Raw genomic sequence first — 19,986 nt, forward strand, 5'->3', positions numbered from 1 at the left:
AGTAAAGACTCCGAGGTGCAGTTTGATGATCTGCATGTAGTGAAAAGTCTCAAAAACTGAGGAATTTAGTTCCCTCAGAGAAAAAAAAGGTCTTATATGGGATTTTAAAAAGTCTTAGACTTAATTTACAATGTAAGACCTGTAGCAAACACTGTTGTTGCTGCTCATTGCTTTAATTCACTCAAATTAATTAATTATTTTGTAGTTGGTTAATCTCCATCAATTTTCTGCCATTTATCTTTGTCTCTATTATCATCAGTATTACTGTTCTACTTCTCTGTCATTCTTTAACCAGTATGACAGTGAAAAAGTATTAAAAAGTCTTCAATTTAATTTGCTGGGCGTTTGATGAAGGTTATAATGTTCAGTTGTTTTTTTGTTGAAACTGTATTAGAGACGCTTTGATTCAGCTTTATTGTCAATTCGGAGGCTGTAGTTTAGTTTATGGTGCTTTTGATTTGTACTGTGTTGTACTGAGAGGTTTTTCTAATGTTTTCCACAGTGCTTGAAGTGGAAAAAAATAAGCATCAGAGCTCCCTCTTATTCACATGTTGGCGCGTGTATCAGCCAGTATCAGCAAATCATTAAGTGTTGCATTCTGAACTTCTACAGTGAAGAGAAGATACTCGGAGATGTTGCTGATGTCTTATTGTGCTTTTGCTTTTATTGTGTCAGATTAATTGATGTATTTTACTGCTTTTTGTATCTGTGCTTCTGCATGTTCTAGTTAGTGTCTAACAACGCAGCTCAACGTGGTTTTATTCAATCTGCTTTTCTATTAACATTCATATCTTCATGTATTTATTGTCTTACATATCTTGTATCATGAGTCTGTGTGTTGCATGTTCTAAGGATGTCCTGAATCATGTTTTTTTATTAATATTATATATGTTCTTCTCATAAAAGACCTCAGTAACTTTGTCATTTCAATCTCATTTTCATATTCTGTTTTCAGGGTGACTCTGTAACATCTGTCCAGGGACTACAGATGAAAATTTACAGCAATGTTTATTAAAATGCACTGTCCCTGTCCTTGTTAAATAAACAAACAAACAAATACATGTTCACAACATACATTTATTTAATCAAGGGGACAACCATTTCAACTGACTTCCCAGTGAAATCCCAATGCATCACCATGCTCTATGTCCAGTTGACCCTCAGGCTGTCTACACTAGCTTTAGTGTGTGGTGCAATGAAGGGGGGGGGGGGGGGGGGGGGGGGGCATTATGAATCACCTAGAGAACCTGATATTAGAGAGGGCAGAAAAAGAGTACCAGCAGCTTGTGAGAAGTGCCAGAAAAAGTCACCAAAAATGTAGAAATGTAGACTTCAAGCACTGATTGTCCACCTCATCAATATCAATGAGAGTGGAATAAATATTAGAAAGATTTCTCACTATAAAGCAAACTAACACCCTCTAAAATGAGGATAAAGTTAAAGTAACACCTGTCTAAAACAGTTTTTACATTAACATACTGTTATCTGATATTATATGTCATCCAAATAAATCCTTTTCCCGTCAACATCAGCGCAGAAGTTAGCGTCATTCCTACATGACAGCCAAGATACACATTTATCACAACCAGCTGTGCACAAACACAGCTGGCCGAGAGCCGAGGACCTCCGATACGGCTACGACAGCAAAAAAAAAACAAAGCTTCTATAAACTGTAACTTCAGTCCATTAATTTTTCGGTTTACACTACAAGGACAGACGCTGTCAACGTAAAGCTGTAGTTAAACAGAAAGACAGATACAACGAGAGAGAGTGGACTCCTGCCAACGAGCTAAACCTCATCCTGCTCTTTATCACATTTAGGTGCGCTGGGGCCGCTGTAATTGAATAGGTACATGAAAAGGCTCAGAGTTAACTAGGAGCAGCAGCTTAAATATCAACTGATGGAAGACGTGGACTGTTAGAAAGCTACAGCTCTACTGCACAAGGAAGTAAGGCAGGAAGGAACGCATGAAGAAGAAAGCGGAGGCAAAAGTGAGAGAAATAATTATCAGGAAGGCAGGAAAGTGTGTGAGGAAGGGAGGAAAAAGATGTAAGGAAAAGGAGAAGGAGGAAAAAGTCATCCGGAGCAAAGGAGTTTAGGATGAAGGAGATGTGCAAGAGAGGGACACGTGTGAGTGATTGAAAGAAAGGACAAATGGGAAAATAAAATAAGGAGGCAGAGGGATTAAATCTCCTCACCGATGAGGATGGAGGCGATGCTGGCGGGGCCGAGGCCTAGCGGAGGACGCTGCGTCTCCTCTCTGGCCGTCTGAGCGTCTCCGCAGAGGACCTGGAGGTGGGAGGTGAGGGCGCGGCCGAGGGCGGCGCTCAGCTGAGACCAACACATCGACCGGTCGACCGACACTCGGCCGAGCACCAACTGGCTGCTGGTGACCCCCTTCCCCTCCTCCTCCAGGGCCTCCACGGGACACATGGACCCCGCTCCTCCTCCTCCGGCTGGACACTGGAGACGAACCAGGACCCGGTACAAGTCTGGAGGAGAGAGCAGACAGAGAGGGGAGGGAGGAAGAACGATTAAGAGAGGGGGGAGATACAGGAAAAGATTAAATATAAAAAAAATGTTGGTACAGTCATTTCTTTGGCAAATATTGCTTTAGTTTGGAGCAAATTAATGCACCGTTTTCATTGATCAGTAAAGGTTAAGCATAGGAAAATCATTTATCGCCAGAATAAAGAGCACATCTTAAATGTAATCAGTATGTAACATATTATATTCTGTTAAAATACTCAAAAACTAAGCTTTCATTTTAAATAGTCACTCATAATCCAATATTATCACATATCAACTTCCAATGAAAAGTCATGTTGTTTTACAGAATTGTTTCAATTGTTTTACAGAAAAAACTTCTAATTAAGGATTCCATGCAAATAAATGACATATGCATCCTATATATACACCTACTAAAAAGCCCATCATAATATTCTACTCATGTTAAGTTCTTAAAATGCATTCATGCATGTATGAATACCTGCATGCATGCAGTATTTTTGCACTTGTTATATATTATTATATTCAGTTGTATGAGAGTGTGCATGTTATCTTGTATTGGGAGGAAGTGAGTGTTGTCAAATAACTTCAAAAAGGTCGTCTCCATGTCGAGTAACCACCCTTCTTGCTTACTTCTTACTACTTATCAACTGCCTTTAATGAATATGAATGAATATAAAGTTGTAGATGGTTAATCACTATGACCAGGGGTTTACAGTCATGGCCTGGACCACTGAAAATGTGTAAACCATCTCTATATTGTCTCAAAGTATCTCAAATTAATTTAGCCAAAATCAGATCAGACAATAACTGTAGGAAAAGTAGTAAATAGTAAATATCTAAACATAGTGTATGTGTTCAAAAGGCTTGGCCGGTGCTTCACTAAACATCTCCTAAAGTTCAGAGTAGAAATAAAACAGTATGGATGATTGACACTGTCGGCTGAGTTACAACCTCACAGTAAAATATTCCAGCTGATTTATGTCAGGACCCAAAATGTGATCTGAGTGAGTGGACATCAATCTTTACAACCTGTCTAATCGCCTCAGCGCTGAGTTCACATGATGTCATCTGGTTCTCAATCTTACCGCCGATGTGTAAAATTATATCAGAACCAATCAGAATGATCGCAAGTACAGAGCGAGACCTAATTAGTTAAAAGAAAACACGTAATTCCTCTGTAAGGCACTCAGACAGACACACTCACACAGGAGGCCACTCACGGAGGTTTTCAAGTAGATCTTTGCAGTCATCGGTCGCCACGTCATGAATGGTGCGATTACACTTATCCCTCCTCTCGATGTCCTGTTCACTGTGGCTGCACAGCACCTCCAGACACTCCTACACACACACACACACACACACACACACAGACAGATCACAATCATAAAAACAAAATGAGGACAACACTAAAGAGATTATTTTGTTCATAAAGTCAGATTAGTCGCCCGGTATGACTGAGAAGCGTCTGTATATACTTAAAGGTTGTGCACTGCAACCGCAGACGACATTATTTCTGAAACAGAAGCTCTTGTGTGTTGTGAACGCACGCATCAATGAGTGATCTTCATTTATATTCAAGTCAGACACTCCAGTCTAGTCTAGTCTACTGTCTCCTGCTTTCGTTTACGCTGAGCTGCAACGATCCCAGCCGGCAAGGTCAGCCGTCCCATTAGCCGGCGACTGTGGAGAGCGATGGCGGGGCTGGACATTAGTGGAAGATGTAGTGGATAAAGTATGAGTGTGTGAGTGTAGGTAGAGACAGTCTGGTGTACAAAAACACACAGAATAGTGTAAACATTTAAACATTGTGGAATAAACTGCAGAATAGCAGCAGATGAAACAGAAGGTTGATTTAATGTGGAATCATCGAGATTAAAGCTGCTTAACTGTTGCTTGGTGACTAAAAACAAGCTGACAGACACTCAGCCTTGATAAATGATCAACTTATGAAGGTGTTATCAATAACATGTTAGCTTATAATGACCTAATTATATATCCAGCAGCTAGAGAGTGACATTAGCATTCATTTGGAGTCATGTTTGTGTCCATCTGATGAATAAAAGTCCAGTATTCACTCTCCTTTTAGTTCTGGTTATTAAAAAATACTGACTAATAGGATGGGAAGACATACGACTCCATACACACCTTGAGGCCGAGGGCAGCAGCCATGTGTGCAGCCGTCCAGCCGTCACTGTTGCCCTGGTTCAGCAGGGCAGCAGGCAGTGCCAGGGTGCTGGGAGGGTCAAGGGTCACAGTGAGGTCACCCTGAGTTGGGTGGCAAAGTAGGAGACGCAGCGTGTCCACGTGTGCCGAGCGCACCGCCGCGTGGAGAGCCGTGCAGCCGTCCTGCAGACAGATGAAAATGTGAGTGAACACAGCGTCACTAACAACATCAGTCTCTGATTCAAATTACAGAATCCATTAGTGGTATTTTACATTCTAACAAAGGAGTTACCAGTTTAATTCTTGAAACTTTTGCATTTATCATGTTTGTGCAAAGTAGAATTAATGTGATTTTGCTTTGAGAATGTAATACAATAACCGGGCTGCAACTAATCTATATTTTCATTATCACTTAGTCAGTTATTTTCTTGACTAATCATTTATTCTTTTTAATGTCTATAATGGTGAAAAATGTCCATCACAATTTACCAGAGCAAATACTGACATATTTAAACGTCTTGTTTGTTCAACCAACAGTCCAAAACCCCCAAAGATTCAATTTATAATCATAAAAGACAAAGAAAACCAGCAAATATTCACATTTTAGAAGCTAGAACCAGTGAACTTCTGCCTAATGTGTCACCAAAAGATTAATCAATTATTAAAGTAGTTGATTAATCTTCTGCTGATCGACTAATTGATGAATTGACTAACTCTTAAGTTAACATAGTAGTATATATAGTACATGTTCTCGGTTTCTACAGATTTTCACTGAAAATGACCCAAAATAATTAAATGGAGCAAACCATTTTAAATTGATTTCCCCTCATATTTAATGTTGAAAAGAAAAACTGGAATGTAATTAATGTCATTTTTTAAAAAATGGGTTAATTTTCATCCAGATTTTTATATTTCTACCTAATTTTTTTTCAACAGTTTGTAACACAACAAAAAAAAAACAACTCTGAAATGAATGCGTCCTGACTGTACTGCACTCTCTTAACCTGGTTTAAAAGTCCTTCTCCGTATTAAATCATTACATTTGACCCGACTCGCAGGCCAACATTTGCTAAAAATACGCCTGAGCTGAAGAGGTCGGATATGCTATAGAGACTCTGGCAGCTCTCTGGCTCAGCAGGGAAGCCAAGCTAAATGTAGAACAAAGCAGGTAACTAAATATAGGCTCTCATCGCATGCTGCCACGGCAACTAACAAACCCCTATGGTTTCCATGGAGACCCAGGAAGCCCATTCATCAATGAGCTTGCACCAATCAAGACGACCAGACCCCCTGAGAATAGTTAAATTCTTTCGGTGCAGCGGGCTGAGTGTGAAACTATGAGACGTGTTAGTAATGAGTAACAAAACGTATCACATGAGGAGGAACATCAGAGCGAACAAGACGACGATTCTGTTCGTTTTTATGGTTGTTGCTTAAAAAAGGAAGTAAATTCCAAAAAGAAAAATGTGTGTTTCAGAGTAAAAGAACCGAAAACAGGGAATGTTTAGAGCAAGTAGCAGTGATGTCATCTGAGGACAAGAAGCTGCTGTGTCCCAATTTCAAGAGGTCAATCTGTGATTTACACTGAATGTATTACTGATTATTAATTGGTATAGTTTTTAATTAGTGTGTAAATTCAAAAATTCTACTGGAAGTGTACGTATCAGCAGTCTGTCCTGCCTTTGTGACCATCTGAAAATTACCTTAAATGCGAGCGAGCACAACAAAAATTCAAGTGCAAACTTCTGAAAGGCGAGTCCTGTTGTGTTATTTCTGATGTTTAAAAAGCAGAACATGTACAGTACGGTGAATCAGACGTACCGTTGTGGTGCGGGAGCGATCTGCTCCGGCGCTCAGCAGGACCTGAACACAGTCCAGTCTTCCTGCTTCGCTGGCCAGAAAGAGGGAGGTCTGTCCCCCCGCCGCCGCCGCGTCCACGGCAGCTCCCGCAGCCAGCAACACCTCCACGCAGCTAAAGGAAGGAGGGCGACGACGTTAGTGACACAGGGGTACAAATACACATATACAAACACATACACAAAATCATATACACACGAAGGGTAGGTGTAATACACCCTTTCAATAATTGCTGTTATTTTATTGAACTCAAAGACTAAAATTTGGATATATATATATATATATATATATACACAGACACATTTGTGTTTTTTGATTGTCATTACTCATTACAATTTCCAGTGGAGCTTACTTTCTATATTTACAGTCACACACACTGGATAAAACATTTTAATTACCAAAAAATTGCAAAAAATGCCAATTTTCTTATGTAAAAAACACAAATAAGAGCCAACATTTAGTAATTATTTTCTTTTGATGTTGGTTTTGGCCACATATATCCATTACAGCCACTTGATATGACACATAATATGTTTTATACCTAACATACACCTGTGCCCAACATGCAGAGAAATAAGGTAGACACACGCACACACTGAAGTTGTGAGTGTGAACGCCACCTGTTCAGAGACAGAGGAAGACATCGATCAGCTCTCCGCTAGTAGTGAGAGAGCAGATCATCTGAGGAAATCTGATCCAGTCTGCTACCACGACCACTGAAAAACCAGTTAACCCCATAGAATCAACTCTCAATGTGTGTGTGTGTGTGTGTGTGTATATATATATATATCAGCGTGCCTTTTGGATATCCCCATACTATTTATAACACTGTGATCAGATATTACAACACTGCACATTCCCCAGCTGGTCCAGGGCATCGTGTTATTGGCAGGCGCAGACACACACTGTAGATGACAGAGCCTCTCTGGCTTGTAGGCTTCAGATTCATCCCGCCTATACATCAGGATCAATACGAGCGATCAGAACTGACAGCGCTCTATACGTAGAGTAGGGGCAGATGTTTCCCTTAATAATTAATACTCTGAGCTCTGGTGATGTTTCAGGAGGCGAAACAATCGATCAGCAGAGATGGAAGTCGAGCTGCAGACATGAACGGCAGCTGCCCAGTTTAAGTCCTGATCCTGGTTTATTTTAACCGTGGGAAATCACCTCATACAGCTTCCCGAGTGATGCAGAGCGAGTCTCGACCTGACAGCCTACGCTGTACACCACAAAGCCACCACAGTTGAAACTGGTGTGGTGACGGTAGCGAGCAGACACGCTGGCAGCGCCGTTGGCATCTAAACCTGGAGCGGTTACTGGCATGGGTCTTGTGGTCGCATTTCACACGTGGGACATTCCAGCTGTGCTCGTCTCACAGCGGAATATGTGTGATGAGTCATCAATTTACAAAAAAACACACAAAATACTGCAGCGATTATGGACCACAATGACACACAAAAGAGGGTCAAGGCAAGTATTTGACTTTGACTCAGCAGGGTTTTTACGCAACATGTGGAATGAATTGAAGTCATCGCTGTGGCCTTGTGAGGACTTCAAACCTCAGTGACAAAACAAAGTCCCCACAAGGTTAACCATTTGTTTCAGGGTTAAGACTTTGTTTTGGTCAAGGCTAGGGCTGCAAATAATGATTATTGTCATTATTGATTAATCATAATTCATCATAATTCATAATTTTCTGGAGCTCAAAGTCATCAGATGTCTGGATTTTTGACTGTTGGTCAGTCAAAACAAAACAGAGTCAATTTATTATAATATAAGACAAAGAGAAGCAGTAAAATCTCACATTTAAGAACCTGGAGCCATTAAATATTTGGCATTTTTTGCTTAAAAAATAACTTATTAACGATTTATAGATAGATAAGAATAGTTGCTGATCATTTTTTTGTCGTTCGACTAATCGTTGCAGCTCTAGTCAAGGCTGGAATTTGTTTCGAAATCAGTTGTTTCGATTAATCTCTTGAGTCATTTATTGAAGAAAACCTCTTAGTTTCTTAGTTTCCTCTCAAAATACCAGGATGTGCTGTGGAGTTACAGTACAGGAGGAGGATCCGTACGAGCTCACCTGCAGTGGCCGCGGCCGGCAGCAAAGTGTAAAGGTGTGAATCCATTTTCATCCGAAACATCAACAGGCGAACCGGAAGACAGCAGCAGCTTCACACACTCTGATAGAGAGAATAACAGAGAACAAAAGAAAGAGACATTATAATGTATTCTATCGTTGTTCACTATGAAACATACAGTGTAAAACAGTAGATATAGGGGGACAGATTTAACTACACAGTAAGTATAGTCTACAGCATCATAAAAACCACCAAAATATCTAAAAGTAAATGACACTGGCAATGGCACTGTTCTTGTTGCCATGGATACTGCAGTGTACAGCGTATACTGGTATAGGAAGAAAAATCCTCCAGAATCTATGTTAGCAATTTTATGGAGGAGCTTTTTTATGAATGACTGCATATACCGCCAGTAACAAATCCTATTTTGAGTTGTTTCAGTGTTATAGAGCCTCCGTTCCACAAGCTGCAGCCAGACAATCTATTTTCTCATGTCTTTCATCACTTCTCCTGAAAATATTAAACATGGTACTGCCTTCTTCTGTCCATAATCTAAATATGTACTTCTGAACTGGATGGCATAAACTCAGCACATCAGCAAGGCAAAGGACAGTCACTTTGTTAGCTTTCAAAGGCTGCGTATCCCACGTCTGAGCCGGAGAGGCTTGATCAAAGCCCCATTAGAGCTGAAGTTATGAATCCTAACCAAGTGGCCTTTTATCTTTGTTAAAATGACAAGTTGTTGAGATTATAAACCCCGGTATAATTGTACAGTACGCATTTATTTAATAACATGGACAGACACCCAGGAAATGTTCCAGCTTTTTTTTTAGAAAAACCCTTTCTGAGAAAATGACAGCTAATTAAACCGAAACTGGAGGAGGACGTCAGCTCTCTATAGCGCATCAGAAGAAGCACTTGTACAAATATAGGCGACACGAGCTACTACAATATACGGGTTGACCAAAAAAACAAAACACTACAGTCAGTCTCAGTAATAATAGCCTGGCATTCTCTTTACTGAGGTAAATGTGTTAGTCTGTCATTGTGGGAAGGTTTGTGGTATTTCATGTTTTCACATTGTAGACTCAACCATCTGTGTGTGTGTGGTTTAAACGTATAAACATACCGTATGTCTGTTGGCTTTAAAATGTTTCACTTGTATACAGAGAAAGTGAAGGAAGGGCGGTGAAACGAGGCAGGGAAAACTCTTGGGGAAAAGCAAAGCACAACAAATCTGTGTGTGTTTTTGTGCGCATGTGTGTCCTCACTGTGTGTTGGCCCACCTATAAGGCGACAGTACAGCTGTCCTTCAGCTGCATTAGACGTGTTCACGGATCAATGCTCCTCGACTGACCGAGTGTTACTAAACATCTTAGCAGGGAGGCAAAACTTGATAGACCTGCAGTGTGTGTGTGTGTGTGAGAGACAGACAGGGGTCTGCATGCATTAATTATTGTGTGTGTGTGATTGTATGCACTGCACTGTCAGTGTGTGTAATTTTCCGTGCTTGTCGGCTAAATGAGCATGTAGACGACGTCCGTGCTGAGGTTAGAGCCCCGACATGACAGTCCATCTCCGTCTAATGGCAGCAAACATAATGGGATCAGCCGCAGCTCACGCAATTACGAGCTTTACAGCGGCACATGTGTAAGTGTTTATCATCACTGGGTCTTTTGTCTTCTCGCTACATCTTCGTTTAGTGTCATGTCAGCCCGGGAACGCTTTCGAATTGTTGACATCGCAACACAGATTAATACAATCTTCCAGCAGATTTTCTGACATTGCTGTAAACAAGTTAATCTTATGATGCGTGTTGAACTCTTTTAGCTTTATAAAAAATACAAACTTAACTTACATTACTCTATTTCTGTCACCATAAAAATATAAATGATCAAAACAACACATTACATTTTCAGTCAAGTATGAAAGACAGCTGAGACTTTCCTGTCTGTGATTATTAATGTCAATGTTTCTAAATGATCATGGCTACTTGTATGTGAAAGGGGGTCGCTCTTAGTGATGAACCCACAGTTTCCTTCAATTCTTTGGAGCGTCATGGCGTCTATCAGCTTATTGTTTTGGTTTTCCCGCCTACGACTTTGCTCTGCTTCACTCTCAGCGCTCTCATCAGTGTCATTATCAGTCACATCAGGCAGCCGATTTCAGCTAAATAGATGTCTAATATAGTCTGTCTTTCATTGTGTATGACAGCACCACATGAGCACAGGTGTTGTTCAGGTGGTAAATAAAAATCAAATGTATTCTACAATGATCCCTCATATAGAGTCGACTGTCCTTATCCAGCAGATGGAAGATAATTCAAGCTTTAATCAGTGTTGGTAGTTACTTTGTTCCTTTGCTTGTAACATCTCCGTCAGTCAGTGCTGATATAATCTCCATCACTTGAAGCAGATGTGAGTTGTGTGTTTAATCCGTTTCCTTTTTTTTTTTCCTGTCAATCAAACCAGATAAACCAACCACTCACTTCTCATGCATATGAGTTAGATGCTTAGAGGAAGTTGGCCTGATTATGTTCTTAACTAAATGATATGCAGCGAGTCAAAGCTGCATGATGGAGCAAATCTTTTATTCAACAAAATGACCACAAAATGAGCATTAGCGTTTCCTATTTCTCTTCGCTGCAGGCCAACAAAAGCACACAATAAATATTTCATTTAGTTCAAGTGACAATCCCGGACCATGTCTCTGCAGAGATTATTAAAAAAAAAAGCAGGTGGCAGAAGAATTTGTGGTTAGAAACTGTCTTCAAACTGAAATATACATGCGTCTTCTGAAGGTTTCTACTGCAAGGCATCAAACCCCGGATTGAGTTTCTATAGAAAATGGCGGCAAATAAACGACTTAAACAGAAAAGTCTCCTTTGTGGTGACGTATAGCGTCGTCCAGTCCATTGAGTGCAGTCTTATCTGCATTCAACCCTGGATCAAAACATTCTTTCTGCTCTATATCTAATACAAAATCAACTGAGCAGGCTCTTCTTCACTATGCTCTGCTATATATTAATGCACTAGTCACACCTGAGAGAAAGACCGTCCTTTAGGGTCTTATTCAAAGACACACCGATGATGGTTGACAGAAGAAAAAAACATTAAAGCAGGTATGTCTGCAGTAGTTCATTCAAACTCTAGTTTGTTTTGTGCAAGTGAGAGAAATAAAACTGAATCTCATGTGGCACAAGACTTCTAAGACTGTAGGGTTGTGAGAATACAATCAACCAACCAGGAAAGACACCAGAAGGTTTGATGCATGAAGGAGACGGATGTTGATATAAGTTTTTAACTCTTGACTATTTAAGGAAACAGATCACGTGGAAGTTATTTGGATCAGCGATGCAGAAAAACAGAACTTGTTATTTGATAACTAAGAAGCTCAAGCTTGGCAAAAGCAAACAAGCGTAAACTACAGTTTATGTCCTGTCTCATTGAATGCAGATTAAACGTGTTTGCGTTTTCTATTTACATTATAAAAGGGAACATACTGGAAGTGTCCTTGGGAAAGACACTGGTGGGCGTTGGTGTGTTTATGTGTGTATGTATACATAGATCTTATTCATGTATTTATAGATTAACTCTATCATGGTGTCTCATGACCTCGTAAGGAATGCGTCATAAATTCATTCAGCCATACTCACAGAACAATCAATCCTCTTTGAAACATTTGTTTGTATTTTGGTGTATCACCTTCGGTTTATTAATCAATGATAATCAATACAAGCCTCTGGGGGTTCCTTGAACAATACTCTTTTACATCAATCAACCAGTTAACTACTGACTAATACCACAAATAGGATTCCCATTCCCACTCACATATGCAGTAAAATGAATGGATACACATGGTCATAAAATTACAGACGTTATTTAACCATTTTGAGAAATATGGTCACAAAGATATTAATATTAATTTATGCTGTTTAATTTCTGATTTTGCTGGCAGGTGACTGTTAAAATCTGACTCAGGACACCTCAGACAAAGATTTGGTCCTGAGTTTAATCACTGCTCTATATCTGTGCACAAAGGATATTAAATTATGAGTAATCATAGCCCAATATTGTCCCTTGATGCTGCATTACCAGATAAAAACTCTAATAAAAATAACCATAAACAAAATGTATGATGGTTTGAACACAACCTACCTAGTGGCCACTCTGTGGTGTCCTGATATAGAGAATAGGAAGTTGGTGAAGGACATGCCACTCAGCTTTGCATCATGGCGATATTTGTCCCCACCTCGTCCATTATTTTCATGTATCAGGACACCTACGAGTATATTATCACTGCTGAATCTGTAGCCAGGAGTCATAAAGAGCTCATAAGTCCAGCAAGTACAACCAAGGCTGAGAGTGTCGGTATATTGTTTTAATTATCTGTTACCAACATGAACTTCTAAAGCCACTACTGTATGTCATGATTTAAGTTTATTATGTTTTAATCTATTTTTTGTTGGCCTGAAGGAAGTCAAATTTATTTATACCGAGCCTAAAAAATACTGGAACCAAACTATGAAAGTCATGCCAAAAATCCCAGAAAAAACACTACATGACCTCTATGGTAGCGACCTTGTGTCCTTATTAAGGCAATGAGATGGCAGTAATGGCTTTTCCTTTATAACTTTATCATGACAAATACCAGCAGTAACTTTAATGTTACAACTTAGATTAACTTAAATGTTACCAGCCAGCCAGTATAGATTAAAAAAAAGCCAATTACCTGAGTGTCCGTTCTGAGCAGCAGCAAACAAGGCAGAGGTTTGGTTGTGGTTGTGGTAGAGGTGGTGGTCTTGGTCAAGATGGTTGGGCTTGTTCTCCATGGCGGTGGTAGAGGTGATGTTGGTGGTAGAGGTGGTGTTGGTGGACATGGAGGTGGTGGTGGTGGTGGTAGTGGTGGTGATGGTGGTGGTGGTCGGGTCTGGTTGGTTAAGCAGCATTGACAATAAAGTGACATTTCCCTGGGAAGCAGCTTGGAGGAGCAGGGGGCGCCCGCCGTCCAGGGCAGCAGGCCCACCGCCGCTTAGAGAGGAGACTACGGAGGGACACCAGCCTGCAGGGGGGGAAGGAGGAGCAGGAGCGGCACAGGTTAAACTAGGAGGAGGAAGATCAGGAGGAAAGGAATGCTACTAGAAATGCTGAGCAAGGGAAAGCAAGGATGTGAGGAAGCAGGCCAGTTGGAAGGGAAGAAGAGTATACCTGAGTTCCACATATACAATAAATTAGTACAGTTTCTCGGTATGAGCAGCAATCTGGAGTAAGGTAGGTAGTTAAACATTTCCAAGGTAGAAATAGTAGCACCACAGCTTGGAATAAACACTCCATGTTGCACATGTTGTGCAGCCAATCAATGTTCAAACCCACAGAACTTTAATTGTAGTACAGATCCCAAAGTTTCTACAGATGTCAGATATCAGGCACAATTTTGGGGGAATGTGTATAAAATGATGCACAAGACCTCATTGTAAAGAATACTGTGTAAACATCATATATATAATATACAGTACAAGTCAAAAGTTTGGACACAGCTACTCATTCAAGGGTTTTTCTTTGTTTTTACTATTTTCTACATTGTAGAACAATACTGAAGACATCACAACTATGAAATAACACATAACCAATGGAATCATGTAGTAAACAAAAAAGTGTTGAACATTAATAAAAAATAAGCACCTGATTGACTTCAGTGTTGTTCTACAATGTAGAAAATAGTAAAAAAAAAAAAAAACTTGTGTCCAAACTTTTGACTGCTACTGTAGCTTTAATGAAAAGTTGGAACAAGATGATACAAGACAGTGTGGATTATCATTTTTAACAAGCTTAAAGCTGCTTGAGATGAAACAAAAGGGGGAAAACTTGGAACATTGTCTGGCTAATCTCACAAGCGAAAGTTAAACTAACTGTAAAGTCCGGATACCTGTCACCGAACCCACACTTTGATGTAAAATTGACACAGTTGCTTCTTATATATATGTATGAGTTAATATTATACGCCTTTAAACAGGAAACTCAGCGAGCTGAACATCAAAGAAAGCGTGCCTGGAATCGCTAACTGCTCTGTAGGTGCATTTTTTTTCAGTTAGTCACCAAAGCACCAAAGAAATTAAATATTAAACCTCTAAAAAAAAAAGAGGAGCAACTCAGGTAGTTCTTATTGCTCTACCCTGAAGCTATTCTTGGCTAAAGCCCATGTGGTGGTTAATTATTTATTAAAAAAAAATCAGTAGGCTTATAGGAGGCTTATGGGAAAAACAGGTAAACAGGTTAAGTGACATACCGAGGCTTTGTTTCAGGCTACGTTGGAACTCAGCCATGAAATCTGTGGTTTTAAGGCTTCACTCCTGTTTAACCTTCTTATTTAACCTCTTAAAACTCCTGATTGCCTCCATAAGTGTCCTTTAAATTGTTTAGTTTCCTTCCATGTAGAAAAAATAACCTTTTCCACACTGTATCATAGTATCATATATATTCTCTATATGCTTTTTTTATTGTAGATAAATGCTTTGAACTAAAAATGCAAACCAATAATGCTTCGTTTTTACGGTTGACTATTAAACACAAATATTCCGGGTTTCTTGTTCATCATTTTGTACACATTTTCCTGAAATTTAGCCTGGCATGTTTGGTATCTTTGGGCTCACCACTTGAATTTTAAATAAATCTATGTTTGAACAACGCTTCGCCGCAGGAACACAAGCTTGAAACACCACCCGGGGGGGGTTTGAGTTTAAGAGGTTAATGGAAATTTTCTCACACAGAACTCACAGGAGGGTTCAGAAATTCAAGTGGCATCTATGAAATGTTCCACAGAAAATTAGCTTTCTATAACGCTGGGAAGTTTGCTTTCAGTGAATCAGAACAAGGACTGAATTTAAAGAGAGAGAGCATCCCAAACATTAGCAAGATGCTCACTGTCTTACTGTGTTTCATAATAACTGTATTTTTGATATTTTAGATCAGAAATTGTTAATGTCCATTATTGACATAACAACATGCAGACTTTTTTCCCTGCCCTGGAAAAATACACCTTAAATCCAAAGCTTTTCCAGGGTTTTCCCAGACTGCAGGAACGCTGTAATAAAATATCTGTAATTTAATCAACATGTGAGGCGTTCTGCAGCCTCGACAAGAGAGTCCGTCATCTAATCAGATTAATGGCTAGATGACAGATAGCGTTCATGTTTCAGCAGCATCGATCACCCGCAATATTCACACAACAGTCTAACATAAACATTACAACATTACATACACACATTATTATTTTATATGCAATTAGAAAGCAAAATGTTGAATGAGCACAACAAACAAACAGATGAAGCAGAAAAAAAAAGACCTAAATACTAAAACCTGAACAAGTCTAAGTCATGCTAAACACTATAGATGCTACTTTTAAACATGTGGCTGTTTCTGGACTGAGCGAGTTAAAAAAAAAAAATTAGTTTGAAAAAGGGCAGAATGAAGAACTTCAGTGCAGAAACGTGTCTCGCAGACTGAGGAGAGATTTACAAAAGAGAGAACAAAAACAGTGCAGTGGAAAAATCTCAAGGACGTAGATAAGAGTAGCTGTTATGGCTGCACCTTCTGTCTGAGTGGGTGGAGGTAGAGAATAGGTAACAAAAAAGAAATATATAAAAAGGCGACAAAAACATATCTGGCAGCTGACAGGTGAGTTTTTGTGGCTTGAAATTGTGATGAGGAGGAGCAGAATTTTCCCCAAACTACTGTGCAGCTTTATCAGATTCTTAAGTCGAGATGCTGCAATTAAATGCAATCTCTAAAAAGGTTGGCAACATTGACAGACACCATTTTTTAACTCAAGATCAGTGTGTTGTGGAAAAGATATTATTTTAGTCATACAGAGACTTGCGAGTGACCTTTAAAATGCCAAAATAACACTTGGAAAGCAGCATTCCTCGCAGATGTCTGTTTTTATTGATGGCCATATCAGCAGATGTGAGGCTTCTTCTTCTTTCTTTAAAAAACGTGGTATAACTGTCAAGTACTTTTTGTTTTGTTTTGTTTTTATGCCACATTCTTATCAACTTGTTTTCTCAGTCATTTTAAATCTAAAAAAAAACAAAGATGCAAACGTGATTGGTCAGATTTTCACAGCAAAGATGTAATAAAGGATAATTATGGCTTATTACAAATTGGGTCTCGTTTTTTTATAGCTTTTGTCATCATTTCTATCAGATAAGATAACTTGGAACATGCTAGTATTGCTAAAAATAAGTACGACAATCAAGTTTTGCCATATTATTTAATCTGCTTTATTTGACGGTACTGTAAATCTGAAATTGTCAGTACTAATCCCTTATTGCACAGGAAAATTGAGGGATGTAAAGTCAAAACTGAACCTGAGAGTTGGCATTTAAACTGCGACAGATGTTTCCAATGGACAGGTTAGGTGATCATGTCTTCATTTGCCTTCATTTTCTCATGCAAATAAGTTTGGTTGACCTGAAGGTTTGTTTAAAACCTGTCAGATTGCCACATTTTTTTATCCCATTGGACTTCCTTTTAGCGATATCATTACATTCCAAGATCTCCGCAATTGACGTGGTGAGTACAATGTAATTATCACCACCTATGAAAATAACACCCATATTGTAATAAAATAGAATTATTCTTTAATCATACCTCACAGTATAGCCAAACATAGCACTGCAAGCACATCAAACTGAAATAGTAGCGTTTATATCAAAAGCACATACAGAGTGCTGCTGATGATGAGGGAAGCAGGACAGACAGGTGGACAGTGGGAGGGGTTAATGAAAGCCGGCACACAAGAAGAATGCAGGAAGTGGAGAGTGGTGGTGGCATGCTACTGGAGGATGGAAAAGGGAAGGGGAGGAGAGAGCAGCCTCTGGCATCAGCTTCAGAGAGGATAGGGGTTACTAGTAGGAAGGCCTACAAACCAAACTGAAAACACGAGAGGGGGGGAAACGTCTGCTTTGCCTCAATTCACCCTGACATTGCTTCTTCATCTGTGGGATAGCTAAACTCTGGTCTCAGAGCAGGCACACGTTAGCGACATGTTGTCAATGTCCGCTGTTGATACTGATACCGACAGGGCTAACGTGACAACATGGGAGACGAAAGGCGCCCAGAGGGAGGACATATTAAAGGGCGGAGAAAGAGAGATGAGTAAGAGAGAGAGAGAGTGCAGTGAGCGACATTGGATCTTGCAAAGTAACTTAGATTCAGGGATAGAGTCAGACACATAAACTGGACTGACCCATGTGCTATTCTGTGCTGCATGTCTGTGGTTAGACTAGTTTCCCTGTGACCTGATGCTATGCTAGGCTAAGCTAACTCCATGGAAAGACAGTCAAAGAAAAGAGGCAGTGGGGAGAACCAGAGGGAGATGGAGCACTGAGGAGCCCCTTTACCTGATGCTGTTGCCAGGGGGCTGCCTGCTGAGGCGCGGGGGCTACGGGAGGATGGAGCACTAACGGAGGAGGAGGTGGAAGGGGGGTTTATGGAGGAGGGGCTACTGACAGTGGTGGCAGGGCTGATGACGGGGGGGCACTCTGCACATGCTGCTGCCGGCTGCCGCTGAGGGCCCCGGCTGGGCCCCGGGGAGCGAGAGGGCGAGCAGGCACCCACCTGAGAGGCCGTCAGGGCCGGGACCAGGTCCAGGGCAGGTTTGGGCGGCAGCTGGGGCGTGGCTGGTTTTAGCCCCGCCCCAGGAGAGCGGCTGCTGTCTCCCACCACTTTGATGGGTGGATGAGGAGGAGAGGGGGTCTGGGAAAGCCCAGGCTTTTTTGGAGGGATAGGAGGAGGGTTTCCCCGGTCGATCCTGGCCACCGTGGGTGACTTGAGGCCGATGGGGTGGCTCAGGCGACCGGGGAAAGGGCCTCCCTCTGAGGCGGAGTGGGACAGGCCAGGACGCAGGGGTCCAGCACCTGCTGCTGGAGGGCTGGTGAAGCGCGAAAGAACCTGCGTGACGGTGTGGCGTGCTTGCTGCTTGGCGGCAAAGTTGTCACGATTAGTAGGGGAGAGGTCACGGGCTGGAGGACTCTGGGAGGCCGTGCCGTTTTGGTCCTGTTCCTGGAACTTGTAGCGGGCTGCCTGGACACGGGGGCTGACCCCGCTGGGTAAGCCATGGGGGGCTTGGCCCTCTGAGCCATTCTCTGTCTGTGCCAGTCCTCCTGAGCTGCTGTGGACAATTCCCCGGGCAGACGTCTTTGGCAGACTCAGGCCCACATAGTTGGCAGGGGTTGGTTTAACGGGTATAGTGAGGGGAGTCTTCTTGGGACCCTCCACCTCAGTGTGGGGCAGGTCCGTTTGGCAAGATGCCGTTCGAGAGCTGATCGGCTCTGTGGCTACGGAAACAGAATTTAGAGCTTTAGGTTTGGGTGGTGGGCTGGTGGCAGCAGGTTCTGCTCCAGCAGCAGCAGCAGGCTGGGCGACAGCAGCGGCATCCTTCTCATCGCCCTGTTCAGTCCTGAGCTGCTCCACCTGCTGCCGCAGACTCTGGCTCTCAGCCTCCTCACGACCTAGCCTGGCACGCAGCTGTTCCCGCTCTGTGTCAAACTCTGACAGCTGCTTTTCCATCTTGGCCTCCATCTGTTGGCTACGTTGCCGCTCGGTGCTCAGTTCCCCTTGCAGCCGGCCAGAGGTGCGACTCTCCTCGTCCAGGCGAGCCTGGAGCTCGTCAAATCGTTGCGACTCCTCCACCACCCGCGTGGCGAGCTGCTTGCACTCCCGCACCAGCATCATGACGATGTGCTTGTTCTTCTCGCGCTCGTCCTTCAGCTGCGCTGTCAGCTTACGGTGCTCCTGTTCCAGACTCTGGAGCTGCAGTTTCTCCATCTCCAGCTGTGAGAAAAAATACAGAGTCAGTGGAAAAGAGAACACATCCATAAAGAGTGCAGAAATAGTGGACACAGATCATCATATGGTGTATAGATATCTAAGTTGGGCTATGCAGACACACAGCCTCATCTAGTACTGAAATGATTAGTGAATTAAATGATTCAGTGATTTACAGAAAGTTAATTCAACAATTTTATTCATGTATTTTATTAGGTAAAAATGTAAAACATTAGCAGTTTCCAGCTTGTTAAATGTGAGGATTCTGTCATTTTTCAGTTTTAAATAATTGCAAATTTAATATAATTTATTTTCTGCATTTTCTGAAAATTATAGAATAAATAATTAATTGAAGAAAGACATACTGTATGACCACGAGAACTTGCAGCCGCAGCCTCAGCACTACATGAGTGAGCAAATACGAGGACACATACATCAGTTATCGGGTGTCAAGTTGTCTTCAGTTACGGAATGACTAAATAACTTATGATATGCATGTGACACGCTGACATCATCCATAACTTGCCCTCCCCTTTTTCAAATC

The 19,986-nt window shown here is 41.3% G+C and overlaps 1 protein-coding gene across 1 annotated transcript in view; it reads right to left on the bottom strand.

Annotated features, from left to right (window-relative positions):
* cttnbp2 (cortactin binding protein 2) overlaps positions 1-19,986 on the bottom strand; it is a 100,453-nt gene that overhangs the window by 22,809 nt on the left and 57,658 nt on the right. Inside the window, exons 4-10 of the mRNA XM_067590649.1 lie at positions 18,017-19,448; positions 13,348-13,677; positions 8,619-8,718; positions 6,497-6,647; positions 4,658-4,858; positions 3,733-3,850; positions 2,200-2,493 (exon numbers count right to left, since the gene is read on the bottom strand). Of these exons, the coding sequence (XP_067446750.1) occupies positions 2,200-2,493; positions 3,733-3,850; positions 4,658-4,858; positions 6,497-6,647; positions 8,619-8,718; positions 13,348-13,677; positions 18,017-19,448 (2,626 nt within the window). The remainder of the gene's footprint in view (positions 1-2,199; positions 2,494-3,732; positions 3,851-4,657; positions 4,859-6,496; positions 6,648-8,618; positions 8,719-13,347; positions 13,678-18,016; positions 19,449-19,986) is intronic.

The sequence above is a fragment of the Thunnus thynnus genome, chromosome 5 (assembly GCF_963924715.1).
Source record: "Thunnus thynnus chromosome 5, fThuThy2.1, whole genome shotgun sequence".
Lineage (NCBI taxonomy): Eukaryota > Metazoa > Chordata > Actinopteri > Scombriformes > Scombridae > Thunnus > Thunnus thynnus.